General features: G+C 45.1%; 1 protein-coding gene and 1 long non-coding RNA gene across 9 annotated transcripts in view; both read left to right on the forward strand.

Annotated features, from left to right (window-relative positions):
- The window catches only part of LOC118372830 (annexin A6-like), a 35,878-nt gene that overhangs the window by 2,234 nt on the left and 15,818 nt on the right, over positions 1 to 17,826 (forward strand). Inside the window, exons 3-17 of the mRNA XM_052487404.1 lie at positions 2,144 to 2,228; positions 4,445 to 4,539; positions 5,693 to 5,806; positions 5,958 to 6,048; positions 8,371 to 8,450; positions 8,826 to 8,882; positions 9,021 to 9,114; positions 9,464 to 9,559; positions 9,732 to 9,790; positions 10,203 to 10,325; positions 11,205 to 11,263; positions 13,900 to 13,978; positions 16,190 to 16,271; positions 16,427 to 16,521; positions 16,742 to 16,855. Coding sequence (XP_052343364.1) covers positions 2,144 to 2,228; positions 4,445 to 4,539; positions 5,693 to 5,806; positions 5,958 to 6,048; positions 8,371 to 8,450; positions 8,826 to 8,882; positions 9,021 to 9,114; positions 9,464 to 9,559; positions 9,732 to 9,790; positions 10,203 to 10,325; positions 11,205 to 11,263; positions 13,900 to 13,978; positions 16,190 to 16,271; positions 16,427 to 16,521; positions 16,742 to 16,855 — 1,323 coding nt within the window. The remainder of the gene's footprint in view (positions 1 to 2,143; positions 2,229 to 4,444; positions 4,540 to 5,692; positions 5,807 to 5,957; positions 6,049 to 8,370; positions 8,451 to 8,825; positions 8,883 to 9,020; positions 9,115 to 9,463; positions 9,560 to 9,731; positions 9,791 to 10,202; positions 10,326 to 11,204; positions 11,264 to 13,899; positions 13,979 to 16,189; positions 16,272 to 16,426; positions 16,522 to 16,741; positions 16,856 to 17,826) is intronic.
- Positions 2,251 to 4,413, forward strand: LOC127913873 (uncharacterized). 8 transcript variants are annotated; one of them, XR_008087066.1, is made up of 4 exons: positions 2,251 to 2,665; positions 2,707 to 2,829; positions 2,992 to 3,032; positions 3,199 to 4,413. It is a non-coding gene; the product is annotated as an uncharacterized LOC127913873 (long non-coding RNA). The 8 variants fall into 8 exon arrangements; XR_008087067.1 differs by lacking the exon at positions 2,992 to 3,032 and adding an exon at positions 3,117 to 3,157; XR_008087062.1 differs by lacking the exon at positions 2,992 to 3,032 and having other exon boundaries at positions 2,707 to 2,911.

Consider the following 17,826-nt stretch of genomic DNA (forward strand, 5'->3'; position numbering starts at 1 on the left):
CCAAAGATGGTCCTGCTAGACTTCAATATCAAAACCATGTCCAAGGATGGTCCTGCTAGACTTCAATATCAAAACCATGTCCAAAGATGGTCCTGCTAGACTTCAATATCAAAACCATGTCCAAAGATGGCCCTGCTAGACTTCAATATCAAAACCATGTCCAAGGATGGTCCTGCTAGACTTCAATATCAAAACCATGTCCAAAGATGGCCCTGCTAGACTTCAATATCAAAACCATGTCCAAGGATGGTCCTGCTAGACTTCAATATCAAAACCATGTCCAAAGATGGTCCTGCTAGACTTCAATATCAAAACCATGTCCAAGGATGGCCCTGCTAGTGTAACCGATGTGAAATGGCTAGCTAGTTAGCGGTGGTGCGCGCTAATAGTGGTTCAATCGGTGACGTCACTCGCCCTGAGACTTGAAGCCGCGGCTTTTGTGGAGTGATGGGTAACGATGCTTTGTGGGTGTCAGTTGTTGGTGTGTGCAGAGCGTCCCTGGTTCGAGCCCGGGTAGGGGCGAGGGGACAGACTAAAGCTATGATTGTTACACTAGACTATTTAATATCAAAACCATGAGTAGCAAGAGTAGCAGAGTAGCAAGACAAACGACAAGTTAGCCATAGCACAGACAGACTGGTGCCAAGGATAGTGCAGTGTCTGGATGGAAGTTGCGAGCAGCCAATCACTGCTGTAGTTTAGTTTTATCATCAAAACAAATAGCTCTAGTATTTCACTGGTATCATCTGAACATACTGTGATTATTATCTATGTTCTACTATGCTTATTTGCTGCTTGAACAGTTTGCTGAAAGGACCGTTGCTATAGACCCGTTGGTTTGGTCCTGTCGCTATGTGGGTGGGACCTCCCAGCTGTCCTGGGGAGTGATGGTCTCTAAGGTAGAGCTGTAGTATGGGGCACATCTGAGCATGGGCAGTGGCCTCCATGGCTATCTGGCTGGATTTCTGGGTAGGAGACATTGGCTGTGTGCCTCAATGCAGCAGAAAGAATCTCCACAGAAACAGCAGCTGAATGGATCTGTTTCTCACATACAGGATAAGAAATACACATCAGATATAGGCTGGGGATTCTTCTAGACAGATCTGTAGTCTCTGAGCTGTTTATTTGGTTCGTGTTTATCACGTGATCTTCAACGTGTATTTTCACGTCATATGAACACCGGTATTTTCCGCACTGAATATTTGATTGAATTGCAGCCCCGGTGACTATTGTGTTTTATTGTTACCATGTCGATTTGAAGTCAGCTTCTCTGAAGCCGTGTCAGACCCCTGCAGAGTGAGCAGGCCTCTGTGTGTGTAACCTGACTCCCCGTTCCTCCCTGCACACATGCTGCTGTTCTGGAGGGGGCAGCTGTAGGCAGGAGGGCAGACTGGTGTCAGCTGTCTGTCTGCCTGTCAACCCTCTGCTCAGGGCAGGCTCGGCCACAGAGACTGCAGCCACAGCCCCTTCCTGCTCCCTGTACACCCACACAGCCACTTCCTGCTCCCTGTACACCCACACAGCCTCTTCCTGCTCCCTGTACACCCACACAGCCCCTTCCTGCTCCCTGTTCACCCACACAGCCACTTCCTGCTCCCTGTACACCCACACAGCCACTTCCTGCTCCCTGTTCACCCACACAGCCCCTTCCCGCTCCCTGTACACCCACACAGCCACTTCCTGCTCCCTATACACCCACACAGCCCCTTCCTGCTCCCTGTACACCCACACAGCCACTTCCTGCTCCCTATATACCCACACAGCCCCTTCCTGCTCCCTGTACACCCACACAGCCACTTCCTGCTCCCTGTTCACCCACACAGCCACTTCCTGCTCCCTATACACCCACACAGCCCCGTCCTGCTCCCTGTTCACCCACACAGCCCCTCAAAGGCCATCATATACTCCAACACAGCCCACAAACACACCCATAACCCCTCACTTCCCTGTGACTTTAATTAAACCTGGGACAGGCCCAGAGCAAATCCTGGCCCCTCATTCATTCTTCTGTGCCGAACTAGTCATACCAAGCTTCCAGTTGACTCAATCAACCTTTGCTCTGAAACTCATTGTTATGAATGAAAATGTGTTCTTTAACAACTGACCTGATTAAGTGAATAAAATATCATGAATATTTTTCTAGGGGTTCCGAGGCACAGTAACCGATGCTCCAGACTTTGATGCCAGTGCAGATGCTGAGACTCTCTACAATGCCATGAAAGGCATTGGTGAGTAACAATGTAGCTACACTCAGTATCCACTTTAGGGCAGGGGGACACTAGCCTGGTAAAAACAGAACACTGCACTGCACTTTGTTTCAGTTTACTTCAGTTCACAACTCCAACCCTGTTCCTGGAGAGATACCATCCTATAGGTTAACTCCAACCCTGTTCCTGGAGAGAAACCCTCCTGTAGGTTTTCACTCCAACCCTGTTCCTGGAGAGATACCATCCTATAGGTTAACTCCAACCCTGTTCCTGGAGAGAAACCCTCCTGTAGGTTTTCACTCCAACCCTGTTCCTGGAGAGATACCATCCTATAGGTTAACTCCAACCCTGTTCCTGGAGAGATACCATCCTATAGGTTAACTCCAACCCTGTTCCTGGAGAGATACCATCCTATAGGTTAACTCCAACCCTGTTCCTGGAGAGATACCATCCTATAGGTTAACTCCAACCCTGTTCCTGGAGAGAAACCATCCTATAGGTTAACTCCAACCCTGTTCCTGGAGAGATACCATCCTATAGGTTAACTCCAACCCTGTTCCTGGAGAGATACCATCCTATAGGTTAACTCCAACCCTGTTCCTGGAGAGATACCATCCTATAGGTTAACTCCAACCCTGTTCCTGGAGAGAAACCATCCTATAGGTTAACTCCAACCCTGTTCCTGGAGAGATACCATCCTATAGGTTAACTCCAACACCAGTATTCACGGCTGTTTAGAACAGGGCTGATTTAACCCTGTTCCTGGAGAGATACCATCCTATAGGTTAACTCCAACCCTGTTCCTGGAGAGATACCATCCTATAGGTTAACTCCAACCCTGTTCCTGGAGAGAAACCCTCCTGTAGGTTTTCACTCCAACCCTGTTCCTGGAGAGATACCATCCTATAGGTTAACTCCAACCCTGTTCCTGGAGAGATACCATCCTATAGGTTAACTCCAACCCTGTTCCTGGAGAGAAACCATCCTATAGGTTAACTCCAACCCTGTTCCTGGAGAGATACCATCCTATAGGTTAACTCCAACCCTGTTCCTGGAGAGATACCATCCTATAGGTTAACTCCAACCCTGTTCCTGGAGAGATACCATCCTATAGGTTAACTCCAACCCTGTTCCTGGAGAGATACCATCCTATAGGTTAACTCCAACCCTGTTCCTGGAGAGATACCATCCTATAGGTTAACTCCAACCCTGTTCCTGGAGAGATACCATCCTATAGGTTAACTCCAACCCTGTTCCTGGAGAGATACCATCCTATAGGTTAACTCCAACCCTGTTCCTGGAGAGATACCATCCTATAGGTTAACTCCAACCCTGTTCCTGGAGAGATACCATCCTATAGGTTAACTCCAACCCTGTTCCTGGAGAGATACCATCCTATAGGTTAACTCCAACCCTGTTCCTGGAGAGATACCATCCTATAGGTTAACTCCAACCCTGTTCCTGGAGAGATACCATCCTATAGGTTAACTCCAACCCTGTTCCTGGAGAGATACCATCCTATAGGTTAACTCCAACCCTGTTCCTGGAGAGATACCATCCTATAGGTTAACTCCAACCCTGTTCCTGGAGAGATACCATCCTATAGGTTAACTCCAACCCTGTTCCTGGAGAGATACCCTCCTGTAGGTTTTCACTCCTACCCTGTTCCTGGAGAGATACCATCCTGTAGGTTTTAACTCCAACCCTGTTCCTGGAGAGAAACCATCCTGTAGGTTTTCACTCCAACCCTGTTCCTGGAGAGCTACCATCCTGTAGGTTTTAACTCCAACCCTGTTCATGGAGAGAAACCCTCCTGTAGGTTTTCACTCCAACCCTGTTCCTGGAGAGCTACCCTCCTGTAGGTTTTAACTCCAACCCTGTTCCTGGAGAGAAACCATACTGCAGGTTTTAACTCCAACCCTGTTCATGGAGAGATACTGTCCTGGAGGTTTTAACTCCAACCCTGTTACTGGAGAGCTACCCTCCTGTAGGTTTTCACTCTAACCCTAATCTAGCACACCTGATTCTGGTAATTAGCTGGTTGATAAGAATCAGTTTAGTTACAACGGGCGTTGGAGAAAAAATCTAGAGGAGGGTAGCTCATAGGAATAGATTAGAATCAGTCTATTTCAGTAGTGTAGCTCTCCAGGAACAGGATTGGACAGCCCTGGCTGACAAGGTTCTAAAGTCAAATGTTACTAATGATGTTACTGATGATCTTCCTCTGTGCTCTGCAGGCAGCGACAAGGAGGCCATCTTGGATCTGGTCACTGGCCGAAGCAATGCTCAGAGACAGGAGATTGTACAGGCGTACAAGTCTAGCTATGGGAAGGTACAGGAACATCACATCATAACATCTAACATCACATCTATCATCACGTTTCTGTACCTTTCCAGAGCTTGACCTGGATTTCATTGAAATCATTTTTTTTGTGGGGGGGGGGGGATTAATGTATATAAACATCACTATATATCAGAAAGTACCCATTGTTACTTTGACCCACTCTATGATCTATAGTTAATACCAGGTAAATACTGGATCAGTACCAGCTAAAACCACGGTGTAAAATGTAGCTATACCACAAATTGCACAATTCAGTGTGCCATTTATTAGCAGGTACAATACATTCTTAGTTAAATTCCAGAGGTGCATGCATCAGTTTGTGAACATTAGCTAACGTTAGCTAACATTTCCCATTTGTGTTGTTCTATGCTAAAGTTAGCTAACATTTCCCATTTGTGTTGTTCTATGCTAACGTTAGCTAACATTTCCCATTTGTGTTGTTATATGCTAACGTTAGCTAACATTTCCCATTTGTGTTGTTATATGCTAACGTTAGCTAACATTTCCCATTTGTGTTGTTTTATGCTAACCTTAGCTAACATTTCCCATTTGTGTTGTTATATGCTAACGTTAGCTAACATTTCCCATTTGTGTTGTTATATGCTAACGTTAGCTAACATTTTCCATTTGTGTTGTTCTATGCTAACATTAGCTAACATTTTCCATTTGTGTTGTTTTGTGCTAACATTAGCTAACATTTTCCATTTGTGTTGTTTTGTGCTAATTTGTGCTAATAATACCTATAATAATGTAACCCTGTAGGCTTTCCCATTACATGGAGTAGGAATAGCAACGTCATTTGCAGTTTGACTATCATCCCTAAACGGCCTCAGTTATCCTTACAAAAAATGATCTGTTTAATGTTTCACTGTAACATTTTGGAATATTCATTCAAATCGTTCAACTGAAATTGTTGCTAAGTAACATGTTTGCCGCTAACAGAAGCGTTGTTAAACTCACTATACTCTACTGAGCACGTTGTGTCACAAATCATGACAGGATACCTTCAAAACAGACACGTGTCTTACTAATTGTGTTGAATTATTTAAGGTAAGTTTGTCCAGTCAATTTGCAATTCACAATTCAGTGTGCGCACACACCGTGAGAGGGTAACTTCCTAACAGACGTCTCTGTTCCCCAGGACCTGATAGATGACCTGAAGTATGAGCTGACGGGGCATTTTGAACGCCTGATCGTCAGTCTGATGAGACCCCAGGCCTACCATGACGCCAAAGAGATCCACGATGCCATCAAAGTAAGATAATGTCTTCGAGATTTTGGAAGTAAAAAGTTAAGAAACAGGAAAATGATCAGAATTGAGAATACCCACATCAGACACCAACTGTTACGCAGCCGAGTTAGTAACTTGTGCCATTCTGTATTTAATGTAATGCTTTATTTCTAAGGGGGCAGGAACAGATGAGAAGTGCCTGATTGAAGTCTTGGCCTCCAGGAACAACCAACAGATACACCACCTGGTGGAGGCATACAAGGATGGTAAGATATATATCCTCCTCCCATTAGAATAGATAGTAAGATATATTTCCTCCTCCCATTAGAATAGATAGTAAGATATATTTCCTCCTCCCATTAGAATAGATAGTAAGATATATATCCTCCTCCCATTAGAAGTATTAGAAGCTGAATGGTGGAGATGCCTGCAGATCTATGATCTATAGTTAAAGACAAATACATATGACATGCACCATATGATAATAATAATAATAATAATAATAATAATAATTTATTATTATAGCATTTTTTATTACAAACTCAAAAGAGCTTTAAGTAACAACAAAAAATGTTTAAAAAATATACAATTTATAAAAACCAAAACAAATAGTTCATGACCGATCATGGCAGGCAGGGTAGTTAATGGCTTGAGATAGTCGGCACCAGGAGGAAGGCTAGAGTAGAGGCAGTTCAGAGGTGAAACAGAGGTGTAGCTAGCTAACTAGTTTGATCACCCTTTTGTTGCTGAGAATTTTGCTGCACAGCAGGAAATGCAAACGTGTAGTGTATTCAAGGCTTCTGAAGTTTGTAATTTCCACTTGAATTCCCATTTCCTGTTGCCGCAGCAGGACATCCTCTACAGAAGTATGTGGGCACCCCTTCAAATTAGTGGATTTGGCTATTTCAGCCACACCCGTTGCTGACAGGTGTATAAAATCGAGCACACAGCCATGCAATCTCCATAGACAAAAATTAGCAGTAAAAATGGCCTTTACTGACGAGCTCAGTGACTTTCAACGTGGCACCGTCACAGGATGCCACCTTTCTAACAAGACAATTCATCAAATTTCTGCCCTGCTAGAGATGCCTCGGTCAACTGTAAGCGCTGTTATTGTGAAGTGGAAACGTCTAGGAGCAACAATGGCTTAGGCCACAGAAGCTCACAGAACGGGTGCTGAAGCGTGTAGCGCGTAAAAATCGCCTGTCCTCGGTTGTAACACTCACTATCGAGTTACAAACTGCCTCTGGAACTCAACTTCAGCACAAGAACTGCTTCTCGGGAGCTTCATGAAATGGGTGTCCATGGCCGAGCAGCCACACACAAGCCTAAGATCACCATGCGCAATGCCAAGCGTCGGCTGGACTCGGAGCAGTGGAAACTTGTTCTCTGGAGTGATTAATTACGCTTCACCATATGGCAGCCCGACGGACGAATCTGGGTTTGGCAGATGCCAGGAGAACGCTACCTGCCCCAATACATAGTGCCAACTGTAAAGTTTGGCGGGGGAGGAATAATGGTCTGGGGTTGTTTTCATAGTTCGGACTAGGCCCCTTAGTTCCAGTGAAGGGAAATCTTAATGCCACAGCATATAATGACGATTCTGTGCTTCTAACTTTGTGGCAACAGTTTGGGGAAGGCCCTTTGCTGTTTCAGCATGACAATGACCCTGTGCACAAAGCAAGGTCCATACAGAAACGGTTTGCAGAGATCAGTGTGGAAGAACTGGACTGGCCTGCACAGAGCCCTGACCTCAACCCCATCGAATACCTTTGGGATGAATTGGAACGCCGACTGCGAGCCAGGCCTAATCGCCAAACATCAGTGCCCGACCTCACTAATGCTCTTCAATCAATCAAATGTATTTATAAAGCCCTTCTTCATCAGCTGATGTCACAAAGTGCTGTACAGAAACCCAGCCTAAAACCCCAAACAGCAAGCAATGCAGGTGTAGAAGCACGGTGACTAGGAAAAACTCCCTAGAAAGGCCAGAACCTAGGAAGAAACCTAGAGCGGAACCAGGCTATGAGGGGTGGCCAGTCCTCTTCTGGCTGTGCCGGGTGGAGATTATAACAGAACACGGCCAAGATGTTCAAATGTTCATAGATGACCAACAGGGTCAAATAATAATAATCACAGTGGTTGTAGAGGGTGCTACAGGTCAGCACCTCAGGAGTACATGTCAGCTGGCTTTTCATAGCCGATCATTCAGAATATTTCTACCGCTCTTGCTGTCTCGAGAAAGTTGAAAACAGCAGGTCTGGGACAGGTAGCACGTCCGGTGAACAGGTCAGGGGTTCCATAGCCGCATGTTCCAACATCTTAACGGAAAGCCTTCCCAGAAGAGTGGAGGCTGTTATAGCAGCAATGTTCCAACATCTAACGGAAAGCCTTCCCAGAAGAGTGGAGGCTGTTATAGCAGCAAATGGGGGGGCAACTCCATATTAATGCCCACGATTTTGGAATGAGATGTTTGACGAGCAGGTTGTCAACATACTTCTGGTCATGTAGTGTATGTAGACAAACACAGCATGTTCCAGTGTAGTCCTGGTTGCATTATTAACTGTCTGTGTTGTTACTGTCTTCAGCTTACGGCTCAGACATCGAGGAGGACGTTACAGGAGAGACCTCAGGGCACTTTAAGAAGATGCTGGTGGTTTTACTCCAGGTAAGGTGTTTTATAAGGACACAGCCATGGAAACAGGAAATGTAAATCGATCTAAATGTGATTTGACTATTTGAAAGGCTGTCAATAGCTTGTTTTCTGGTTTTCGTTATTTTGTAAGAAGATCTAGTCTGGGTACCAATCTGTTACCGAACTTGTTGTTGTCCTAACCAAGGCATTTGTATAGCTGTTTAGTCAGATGGTGTGTGTGTGTGAGTGTGTGTGTGTGTGTGTGTGTGTGTGTGTGTGTGTGTGTGTGTGTGTGTGTGTGTGTGTGTGTGTGTGTGTGTGTGTGTGTGTGTGTGTGTGTGTGTGTGTGTGTGTGTGTGTGTGTGTGTGTGTGTGTGTGTGTGTGTGTGTGTGTGTGTTTTTCTCCAGGGAACCAGAGATGAACCAGGAGTAGTGCATGCTGATCTAATAGAGGAGGACGCTCAGGTGAGTGTTTAAAGCAGTAGAACACGTTCCCCATAATATAAACACCAAGCATTTGATCCCCCTACCCAACCCTATCAACCTCACCCCTTTCTTCCTGTCTCGAACTATCACTTTTCAACACTTTTCAACACTTTTCAGGTGCTGTTTGCAGCCGGGGAGGAGCAGTGGGGCACAGAGGAGTCCATTTTCATTATGTTGCTGGGAAACCGCAGTTTCGACCACCTACAGATGGGTGAGTATAACACTGAGGCTGAGCGCGACAACAGTATCATAACCTCAGCCTGACCAGAACACTGGTTTACATCCCAAATGGCACCCTACTCCCTACGTAAGTGCGCTGTCTATAACCCATAGATGTTAACAATAGTGTGCACTATGTAACGAATAGGGTTCCATTTGGAACGCATTCATTATGACGTCAGTGTGACATTTACTAGTGTGAATCGGTCATTTCTTGTCACACCCACAACGCACAGGGATCCTGGTTGTATCAGGCTGCTGAGTTATGTGTCTGTGGTCTGGTCTCAGTAGTTCACTGACTAGGATACCAATGACTCCGTTCTCTTGTCTTCCTCCTGCAGTGTTTGATAAGTACCAGGAGATAGCAGAGACGTCCATAGAGGACAGCATCAAGAGTGAGCTGTCTGGGGACTTTGAGAACCTCATGTTGGCTGTCGGTACGCGTTGGGACTCTTTCTGATAACACACCTGGTTAAAAATCAGACGGAACCAAATTGATATCAAATTGAACACCGATGAGTTCACTCAGTCTGGTCTATTCACACCCAGTCAAGTCATCCACGAACCCTTATTTCAACATGTCTGTCCTGTGCGTCTTGTCTCCTACAGTCCAGTGCATCAGGAGTGTACCTATGTACTTCGCCAAGCGTCTCTACAAGTCTATGAAGGTAAAAGTCAACTGCTTATTCTTATTGGAGTCTTTCAGTCTCAGCTGCGCTCATATCCATCTCACTCTGACCAACAAGCTCTCAATTCAATTCAAAGGGCTTTGCTCTCTCTCTCTCTCTCTCTCTCTCTCTCTCTCTCTCTCTCTCTCTCTCTCTCTATCTCTGTCTCTCTCTCTCTCTCGCCCTCTCTCTCTCTCTGTCTCTCTCTCTCTCTCTCTCTCTCTCTCTCTCTCTCTCTCTCTATCTCTCTCTCTCTCTGTCTCTCTCTCTCGCTCTCTCTCTCTCTCTCTCTCTCTCTCTCTGTCTCTCTCTTTCTCTCTGTCTCTCTGTCTCTCTGTCTCTCTCTCTGTCTCTCTCTCTCTCTCTCTCCCTCTCTCTCTCTCCCCCCCTCAATCTCTCTCTCTCTCTCCAGGGTCTTGGTACGCAAGACAACACTCTGATCAGGATCATGATCTGTCGTTCTGAGATAGACATGCTGGATATTCGGGAGTGCTTCCGTATGAGCTATGAGAAGTCCCTGTACAACATGATCAAGGTGATCTGTCTGAGTTCTTAGTCACCTTGTCTAGTGACTGAGTTCTTAGTCACCTTGTCTAGTGACTGAGTTCTTAGTCACCTTGTCTAGTGACTGAGTTCTTTGTCACCTTGTCTAGTGACTGAGTTCTTAGTCACCTTGTCTAGTGACTGAGTTCTTAGTCACCTTGTCTTTCTAACTCGTTATCTGTCTGTCTAACTAGCTATTTGTCTGTCTAACTAGTTATCTGTCTGTCTAACTAGCTATATGTCTGTCTTACTAGTTATCTGTCTGTCGAACTAGTTATCTGTCTATCTAACTAGCTATCTGTCTGTCTAACTAGCTATCTGTCTGTCTAACTAGCTATCAGTCTATCTAACTAGTTATCTGTCTGTCTAACTAGCTATATGTCTGTCTAACTAGCTATATGTCTGTCTAACTAGCTATCTGTATATCTAACTAGCTCTCTGTCTATCTAACTAGCTCTCTGTCAATCTAACTAGCACTCTGTCTATCTAACTAGCTCTCTGTCTATCTAACTAACTATCTGAATATCTCCCTGTCTATCCAACTAGCTATGTGTCTATCTAACTAAATATCTGTATATTTCCCTGTCTGTCTAACTAGTTATCTGTCTATCTAACTAGCTATCTGTCTGTCTAACTAGTTATCTGTCTGTCTAACTAGTTATCTGTCTGTCTAACTAGTTATATGTCTGTCTAACTAGCTATGTGTTTGTCTAACTAGTTATCTGTATGTCTCCCTGTCTATCTAGGTGTCTGTCTATCTAACTAGCTGTCTGTCTATATGTCCCTGTCTAACTAACTATCTGTATATCTCCCTGACTGTATATATTTTAACATGGTGTCTTAATGTTCCGTCTGGTCTTCTACCCATCAGGAAGACACATCAGGAGATTACAAGAGGACTCTGCTCGCCCTGTGTGGAGGAGACGATGAGTAAGTCAGTCACTGCTGGTTGACGGAGCTCATGATTACTGGATTTTTTTAGTAGTTCATTTTCACCGCTTGGGGGTGACATTGCACCATCTCAGTTTATCCACAGTTGGCAGATTCGACAATGCCTTTTTCTGAGAAAACATTAAGCCAAGGAGCTGAAACCCAAAGCTTCACTAAAATGTGAGAGAATTTAGAATGAAATGTGGTCATAGTTCAGGAATGAGTCAGAGGAGAAATACTGTTCATATATAACTCTCAACAGGCAAGCCTGAAGGGTCAGAACAGAGTCTGCTTATAGTGTAAAGGGTGGGGGAGTGCAAAGCTGACATAAGGAATTATGGTCATGATATCGATGTTGTGGTCATACTAAGATGGTCATACTGTGGATAATTTTTGCTATTTGATTTTTAATTGTGTGACCCCTTTAGGTATCAACATTTTAAAAAAGAGGTATTAACAATTTTGGCCTTTACTACTAAAGCCGATAGAAACGCATTGAATAACACATTCATAAATGTCAAAAAGGACAGTCAGAAAATAAATCATAAAAACAAGGTTCTGAAGTGTCTATGCTGTACCACGAGATACAGAGCGTTCGGAAAGTATTCAGACCCCTTCTCTTTTTCAAAACGTTGTTACGTTACAGCCTTATTCTAAAATTGATTAAATTATATTTTTTCCTCATCAATCTACACATAATACCCCATAATGACATCACAATACCCCATAATGACACCACAATACCCCATAATGACACCACAATACCCCATAATGACATCAAAATACCCCATAATGACAAAGTGAAAACAGGTTTTTAGAAATACCGTATTTACATAAGTATTCAGACCCTTTGCTATGACACTCAAAATGGAGCTCAGGTGCATCCTGTTTCCATTGTTGATCCCTGAGATGTTTCTACAACTTGATTGGAGTCCACCTGTGGTAAATTCAATTGATTGGACATGATTTGGAAAGGCACACACCTGTCTGTCTATATAGAGGTCCCACAGTTGACAGTGCATGTCATAGCTAAAACCAAGCCATGAGGTTGAAGGAATTGTCCGTAGAGCTCCGAGACAGGATTGTGTCGAGGTACAGATCTGGGGAAGGGTACCAAAACATTTCTGCAGCGTTGAAGGTCCCCACGAACACAGTGGACTGCATCATTCTTAAATGGAAGAAGTTTGGAACCACCAAGACTCTTCCTAGAGCTGCCCGGCCAAACTGAGCAATCGGGGGAGAAGGGCGTTGGAAGTGACCAAGAACCCGATTTGTGGGGGTCGTAGAGCAAAACGGAAAACACCTTCGTGAGAGGCTCATCTTTCCATATAGTTGTCATAATAGTTTGTAGTTCACACCTTCTGGACGCGACAAGATCAATTTTCGGGACGTCTCATGTTCCGACAAACACCGCTGTAGCTCTGCCACCTCCCACCACAGATGCAGAAGTGCAATATAGGCGGATGTGGTGGATTGAGACGCATCCAATAATATCTCTAGTGAAGAATTTTGGTTATTTAACTTAGATTGACATACCCGTGCGATAATCAACTCTAAGGGGTTAAAACAGCCATAAACCCCATTGGTTATTTAACTTAGATTGACATACCCGTGCGATAATCAACTCTAAGGGGTTAAAACAGCCATAAACCCCATTGCGACAGGGGAAATGGAAGCTTGTTGTGTGCAACAGGGAGTGGCAATGCAAGCTTCACACGTATTTGTCTTCTTGCTAAAATAGTTCTATTCGGGTAACGATGACGTGGACATGGATTTTAAGGCAGCCCCCTGCACCTCTTCGAGTCAGAGGAACATGAGGAAGACACATTTAGTTTGAATGCATTCACTTGTGCAACTGAATACGGTATTCCCCATTTCCTTCCTATTTATGGGTAACAGGGTTGATGTGTTATGTTTGACCCACTCAGTTTGTCACCACAAAACACCAGGAAATGTCCAGAAAGAGGTAGAACACAGCTCACATTCTTTTACACTATGCATTGATTATTCAAAGTTTTCTTTAGAAAATACAATTCTAAAGCAATAGTTAAATAAAACTAGAGTTCAGTTCACGTGACAGGGTTGACCTTAAAATGAGGGACATATATATATATATATACACAGTGGGGAGAACAAGTATTTGATACACTACCGATTTTGCAGGTTTTCCTACTTACAAAGCATGTAGAGGTCCGTAATTTTTATCATAGGTACACTTCAACTGTGAGAGACGGAATCTAAAACAAAAATCCAGAAAATCACATTGTATGATTTTTAAGTAATTAATTTGCATTTTATTGCATGACATAAGTATTTGATACATCAGAAAAGCAGAACTTAATATTTGGTACAGAAACCTTTGTTTGCAATTACAGAGATCATACGTTTCCTGTAGTTCTTGACCAGGTTTGCACACACTTATGTCATGCAATAAAATGCCAATTACAGACCTCTACATGCTTTGTAAGTAGAGTTGAGTTGACTCATGATTAGATTTGATTAGATACATTTAATTATTAACGTGTTTTGCATCTTCAGGATGCCCAGCCCAGATTGGCTTAAAAGCCACTGTCTGTTTTTCTGATTCAGTCTGTTCATTACTCCTTGACTCATTAGTCTATAATTGGTCATTGCAGCCTTGCAGGAGAGTTCTTCCCAGAGGCTGCTCAGCTAGCCTACAAGATGTGGGAAACAAGCGCCATGACAAAAGTCCAGGTTTGGCCCTCTGCTCACACATCCCAAATGGCCCTATTTAGTGAACTAGTGAACTCTGGTCAAAAGTAGTGCACTGTATAGGGTCACATTTGGGACACAACGTTGTGCCATTTTGGCCCTCAAAAATAGTACACTGTGTAGGGTGTCATTTCAGCGTTACACATAGTAAAGATTGCATGTCTGTTCTGGCTCTGCCATGCGTCTCAATACCTTTACAACCATCTCCTCCCTTGCTGTGGCCCCTCACCCCGTGGTGATAACTCTACCATATCTTCCCTTGCTGTGGCCCCTCACCCCGTGGTGATAACTCTACCATCTCCTCCCTTGCTGTGGCCCCTCACCCCGTGGTGATAACTCTACCATCTCCTCCCTTGCTGTGGCCCCTCACCCCGTGTTGATAACTCTACCGTCTCTTCCCTTGCTGTTGATAACTCTACTATCTCTTCCCTTGCTGTGGCCCCTCACCCCGTGGTGATAACTCTACCATCTCCTCCCTTGCTGTGGCCCCTCACCCCGTGTTGATAACTCTACCGTCTCTTCCCTTGCTGTTGATAACTCTACCATCTCCTCCCTTGCTGTGGCCCCTCACCCCGTGGTGATAACTCAACCATCTCTTCCCTTGTGGCCCTTCACCCCGTGGTGATAACTCAGCCATATCTTCCCTTGCTGTGGCCCCTCACCCCGTGGTGATAACTCAACCATCTCTTCCCTTGCTGTTGATAACTCTACCATATTTTCCCTTGCTGTTGATAACTCTACCATCTCTTACCTTGCTGTTGATAACTCTACTATCTCTTCCCTTGCTGTGGCCCCTCACCCCGTGGTGATAACTCAACCATCTCTTCCCTTGCTGTTGATAACTCTACCATCTTTTCCCTTGCTGTTGATAACTCTACCATCTCTTCCCTTGCTGTTGATAACTCTACTATCTCTTCCCTTGCTGTGGCCCTTCACCCCGTGGTGATAACTCCACCATCTCCTCCCTTGCTGTGGCCCCTCACCCCGTGGTGATAACTCAACCATCTCTTCCCTTGCTGTTGATAACTCTACCATATTTTCCCTTGCTGTTGATAACTCTACCATCTCTTACCTTGCTGTTGATAACTCTACTATCTCTTCCCTTGCTGTGGCCCCTCACCCCGTGGTGATAACTCAACCATCTCTTCCCTTGCTGTTGATAACTCTACCATCTTTTCCCTTGCTGTTGATAACTCTACCATCTCTTCCCTTGCTGTTGATAACTCTACTATCTCTTCCCTTGCTGTGGCCCTTCACCCCATGGTGATAACTCTACCATCTTTTCCCTTGCTGTTGATAACTCTACCATCTCCTAACTTGCTGTGGCCCCTCACCCCGTGGTGATAACTCCACCATCTCCTCCCTTGCTGTGGCCCCTCAACCCGTGGTGATAACTTTACCATCTCTTCCCGTGTGGCCCCTCTCCCCGTGGTGATAACTCAGCCATCTCTTCCCTTGCTGTGGCCCCTCACCCGGTGGTGATAACTCTACCATCTCTTCCCGTGTGGCCCCTCACCCCGTGGTGATAACTCAGCCATCTCTTCCCTTGCTGTGGCCCCTCACCCCGTGGTGATAACTCTACCATCTCCTCCCTTGCTGTGGCCCCTCGCCCCGTGGTGATAACTCAACCATCTCTTCCCTTGGTGTTGATAACTCAACCATCTCCTCCCTTGCTGTGGCCCCTCACCCCGTGGTGATAACTCAACCATCTCTTCCCTTGGTGTTGATAACTCAACCATCTCCTCCCTTGCTGTGGCCCCTCACCCCGTGGTGATAACTCAACCATCTCTTCCCTTGGTGTTGATAACTCAACCATCTCCTCCCTTGCTGTGGCCCCTCACCCCGTGGTGATAAACTCTACCATCTCTTCCCTTGCTGTGGCCCCTCACCCCGTGGTGACCTGTGCATGCTTGCTGCTCTGACCCTGCTCTGACCCTGCTCTGACCCTGCTCTGACCCTGCTCTGACCCTGCTCTGACACTTTGAAGTGTTGACATTTCAGGAGGAGGATTATGCAATAACGGCTTTGCCTTTACTATACATGTGTGTGTGTGTGTGTGTGTGTGTGTGTGTGTGTGTGTGTGTGTGTGTGTGTGTGTGTGTGTGTGTGTGTGTGTGTGTGTGTGTGTGTGTGTTGTGTTTACTATATCTGGTTTGTCCCCTGCCCCCTCTCTCATCATCCTCTCTTCTTCAGCTCAGACCGACCATCCGTCCTGCCAGTGATTTCGACCCGGCTGATGATGCTCAGAACCTGAGGAAAGCCATGAAAGGCTTTGGTACATTGCCTCCCATGGAAAACACATCACCTTCACTCTAACCGTGTTAATGACGTTGTTGTAACTGGTTCATACATCATATGGTATTAAACATATTGTGTGGAAGTGTTTGATAAAACAGGTATTTATAACCATTGTTCCCGCCATGTCTTTAGGCACAGATGAAGACGTCATCATTGACATTGTGGCTAACAGGAGCAACGAGCAGAGACAGGAGATCAGACAGGCCTTTAAGTCCATCCTCGGCAGGGTAAGACAGACACCCCCAACACTCACATGGTAGCGCTTTACATTGTACTGTGAAACCCACCACATCCAAAACTCTGTTTGCTGCAATGTGATGACATCATTCCAGTGAGTGGGTGATGCACAGCAGCCATTTTGTGCCAGTCGTTCCACACATGGGCTACAGATGTACACAGGATCAGATGGTCATCTGTTCTGTGTGTTAACTACGACCTCTCCTATAGGACCTGATGAAGGATCTGAAGTCTGAGCTCTCTAAGAACCTGGAGAGGCTGATTATCGGCCTGATGCTGACGCCCGCTGAGTTTGACGCCAAGATGATGAGGAAAGCGATGGAGGTAGGAGGAGGGGGTGGTCAGTGTATCTACAGCGCATTCGTAAAGGATTCAGACACAATGACTTTTTCCACATTTTGTTATGTTACAGCCTTATTCTAAAATGTATGAAATTACTTAAATCTACACACAATACCCAATAAAGAAAAAGGCAAAAACAGATTTTAAGAAATGTTTGCAAATTTATATTTTAAAAAACAACTGAAATATTGTCACATTTACATAAGTATTCAGACCCTTTACTCAGTACTTTGTTGAAGCAACTTTGGCAGTGATTACAGCCTCATGTCTTCTTGGGTATGACGCTACAAGCTTGGCACACCCATATTTGGGGAATTTCTCCCATTCTTCTCTGCAGATCCTCTCAAGCTCTGCCAGGTTGGATGGGGAGCGACACTGCAAAGCTATTTTCTGATCTCTCCAGAGATGTTCGATCGGGATGTAGTCCGGGCTCTGGTTGGCTACTCAAGGACATTCAGAGACCCAAAGCCACACCTGCGTGTTGTTGTCAGGTTGGAAGGTGAACCATCTCCCCAGTCTGAGGTCCTGAGCGCTCTGGAGCAGGTTTTCATCAAGAATCTCTCTGTACTTTGCGTCGTTCATCTTTCCCTCGGTCAGGACTAGTCTCTCAGTCCCTGCCGATGAAAAACATCCCCACAGTATGATGCTGCCACCACCATGCTTCACCGTAGGGATGGTGCCAGGTTTCCTCCAGACGTTACACTTGGAATACAGGCCAAATAATTCAATCTTGGTTTCATCAGACCAGAGAATCTTGTTTTTCATTGTCTGTCTTTAGGTGCCATTTGCAAACTCCAAGCGGGCTGTCATGGGCCTTTTACTGAGGAGTGGCTTCCATCTAACCACTCTACCATAAAGGCCTGATTGGTGGAATGCTGCAGAGATGAATGTCCTTCTTGAAGGTTCTCCCACCTCCACAGAGGAACTCTGGAGCTCTGTCAGAGTGACCATCG

This window comes from Oncorhynchus keta, chromosome 30, assembly GCF_023373465.1.
Source record: "Oncorhynchus keta strain PuntledgeMale-10-30-2019 chromosome 30, Oket_V2, whole genome shotgun sequence".
Taxonomy (NCBI): Eukaryota; Metazoa; Chordata; class Actinopteri; order Salmoniformes; family Salmonidae; genus Oncorhynchus; species Oncorhynchus keta.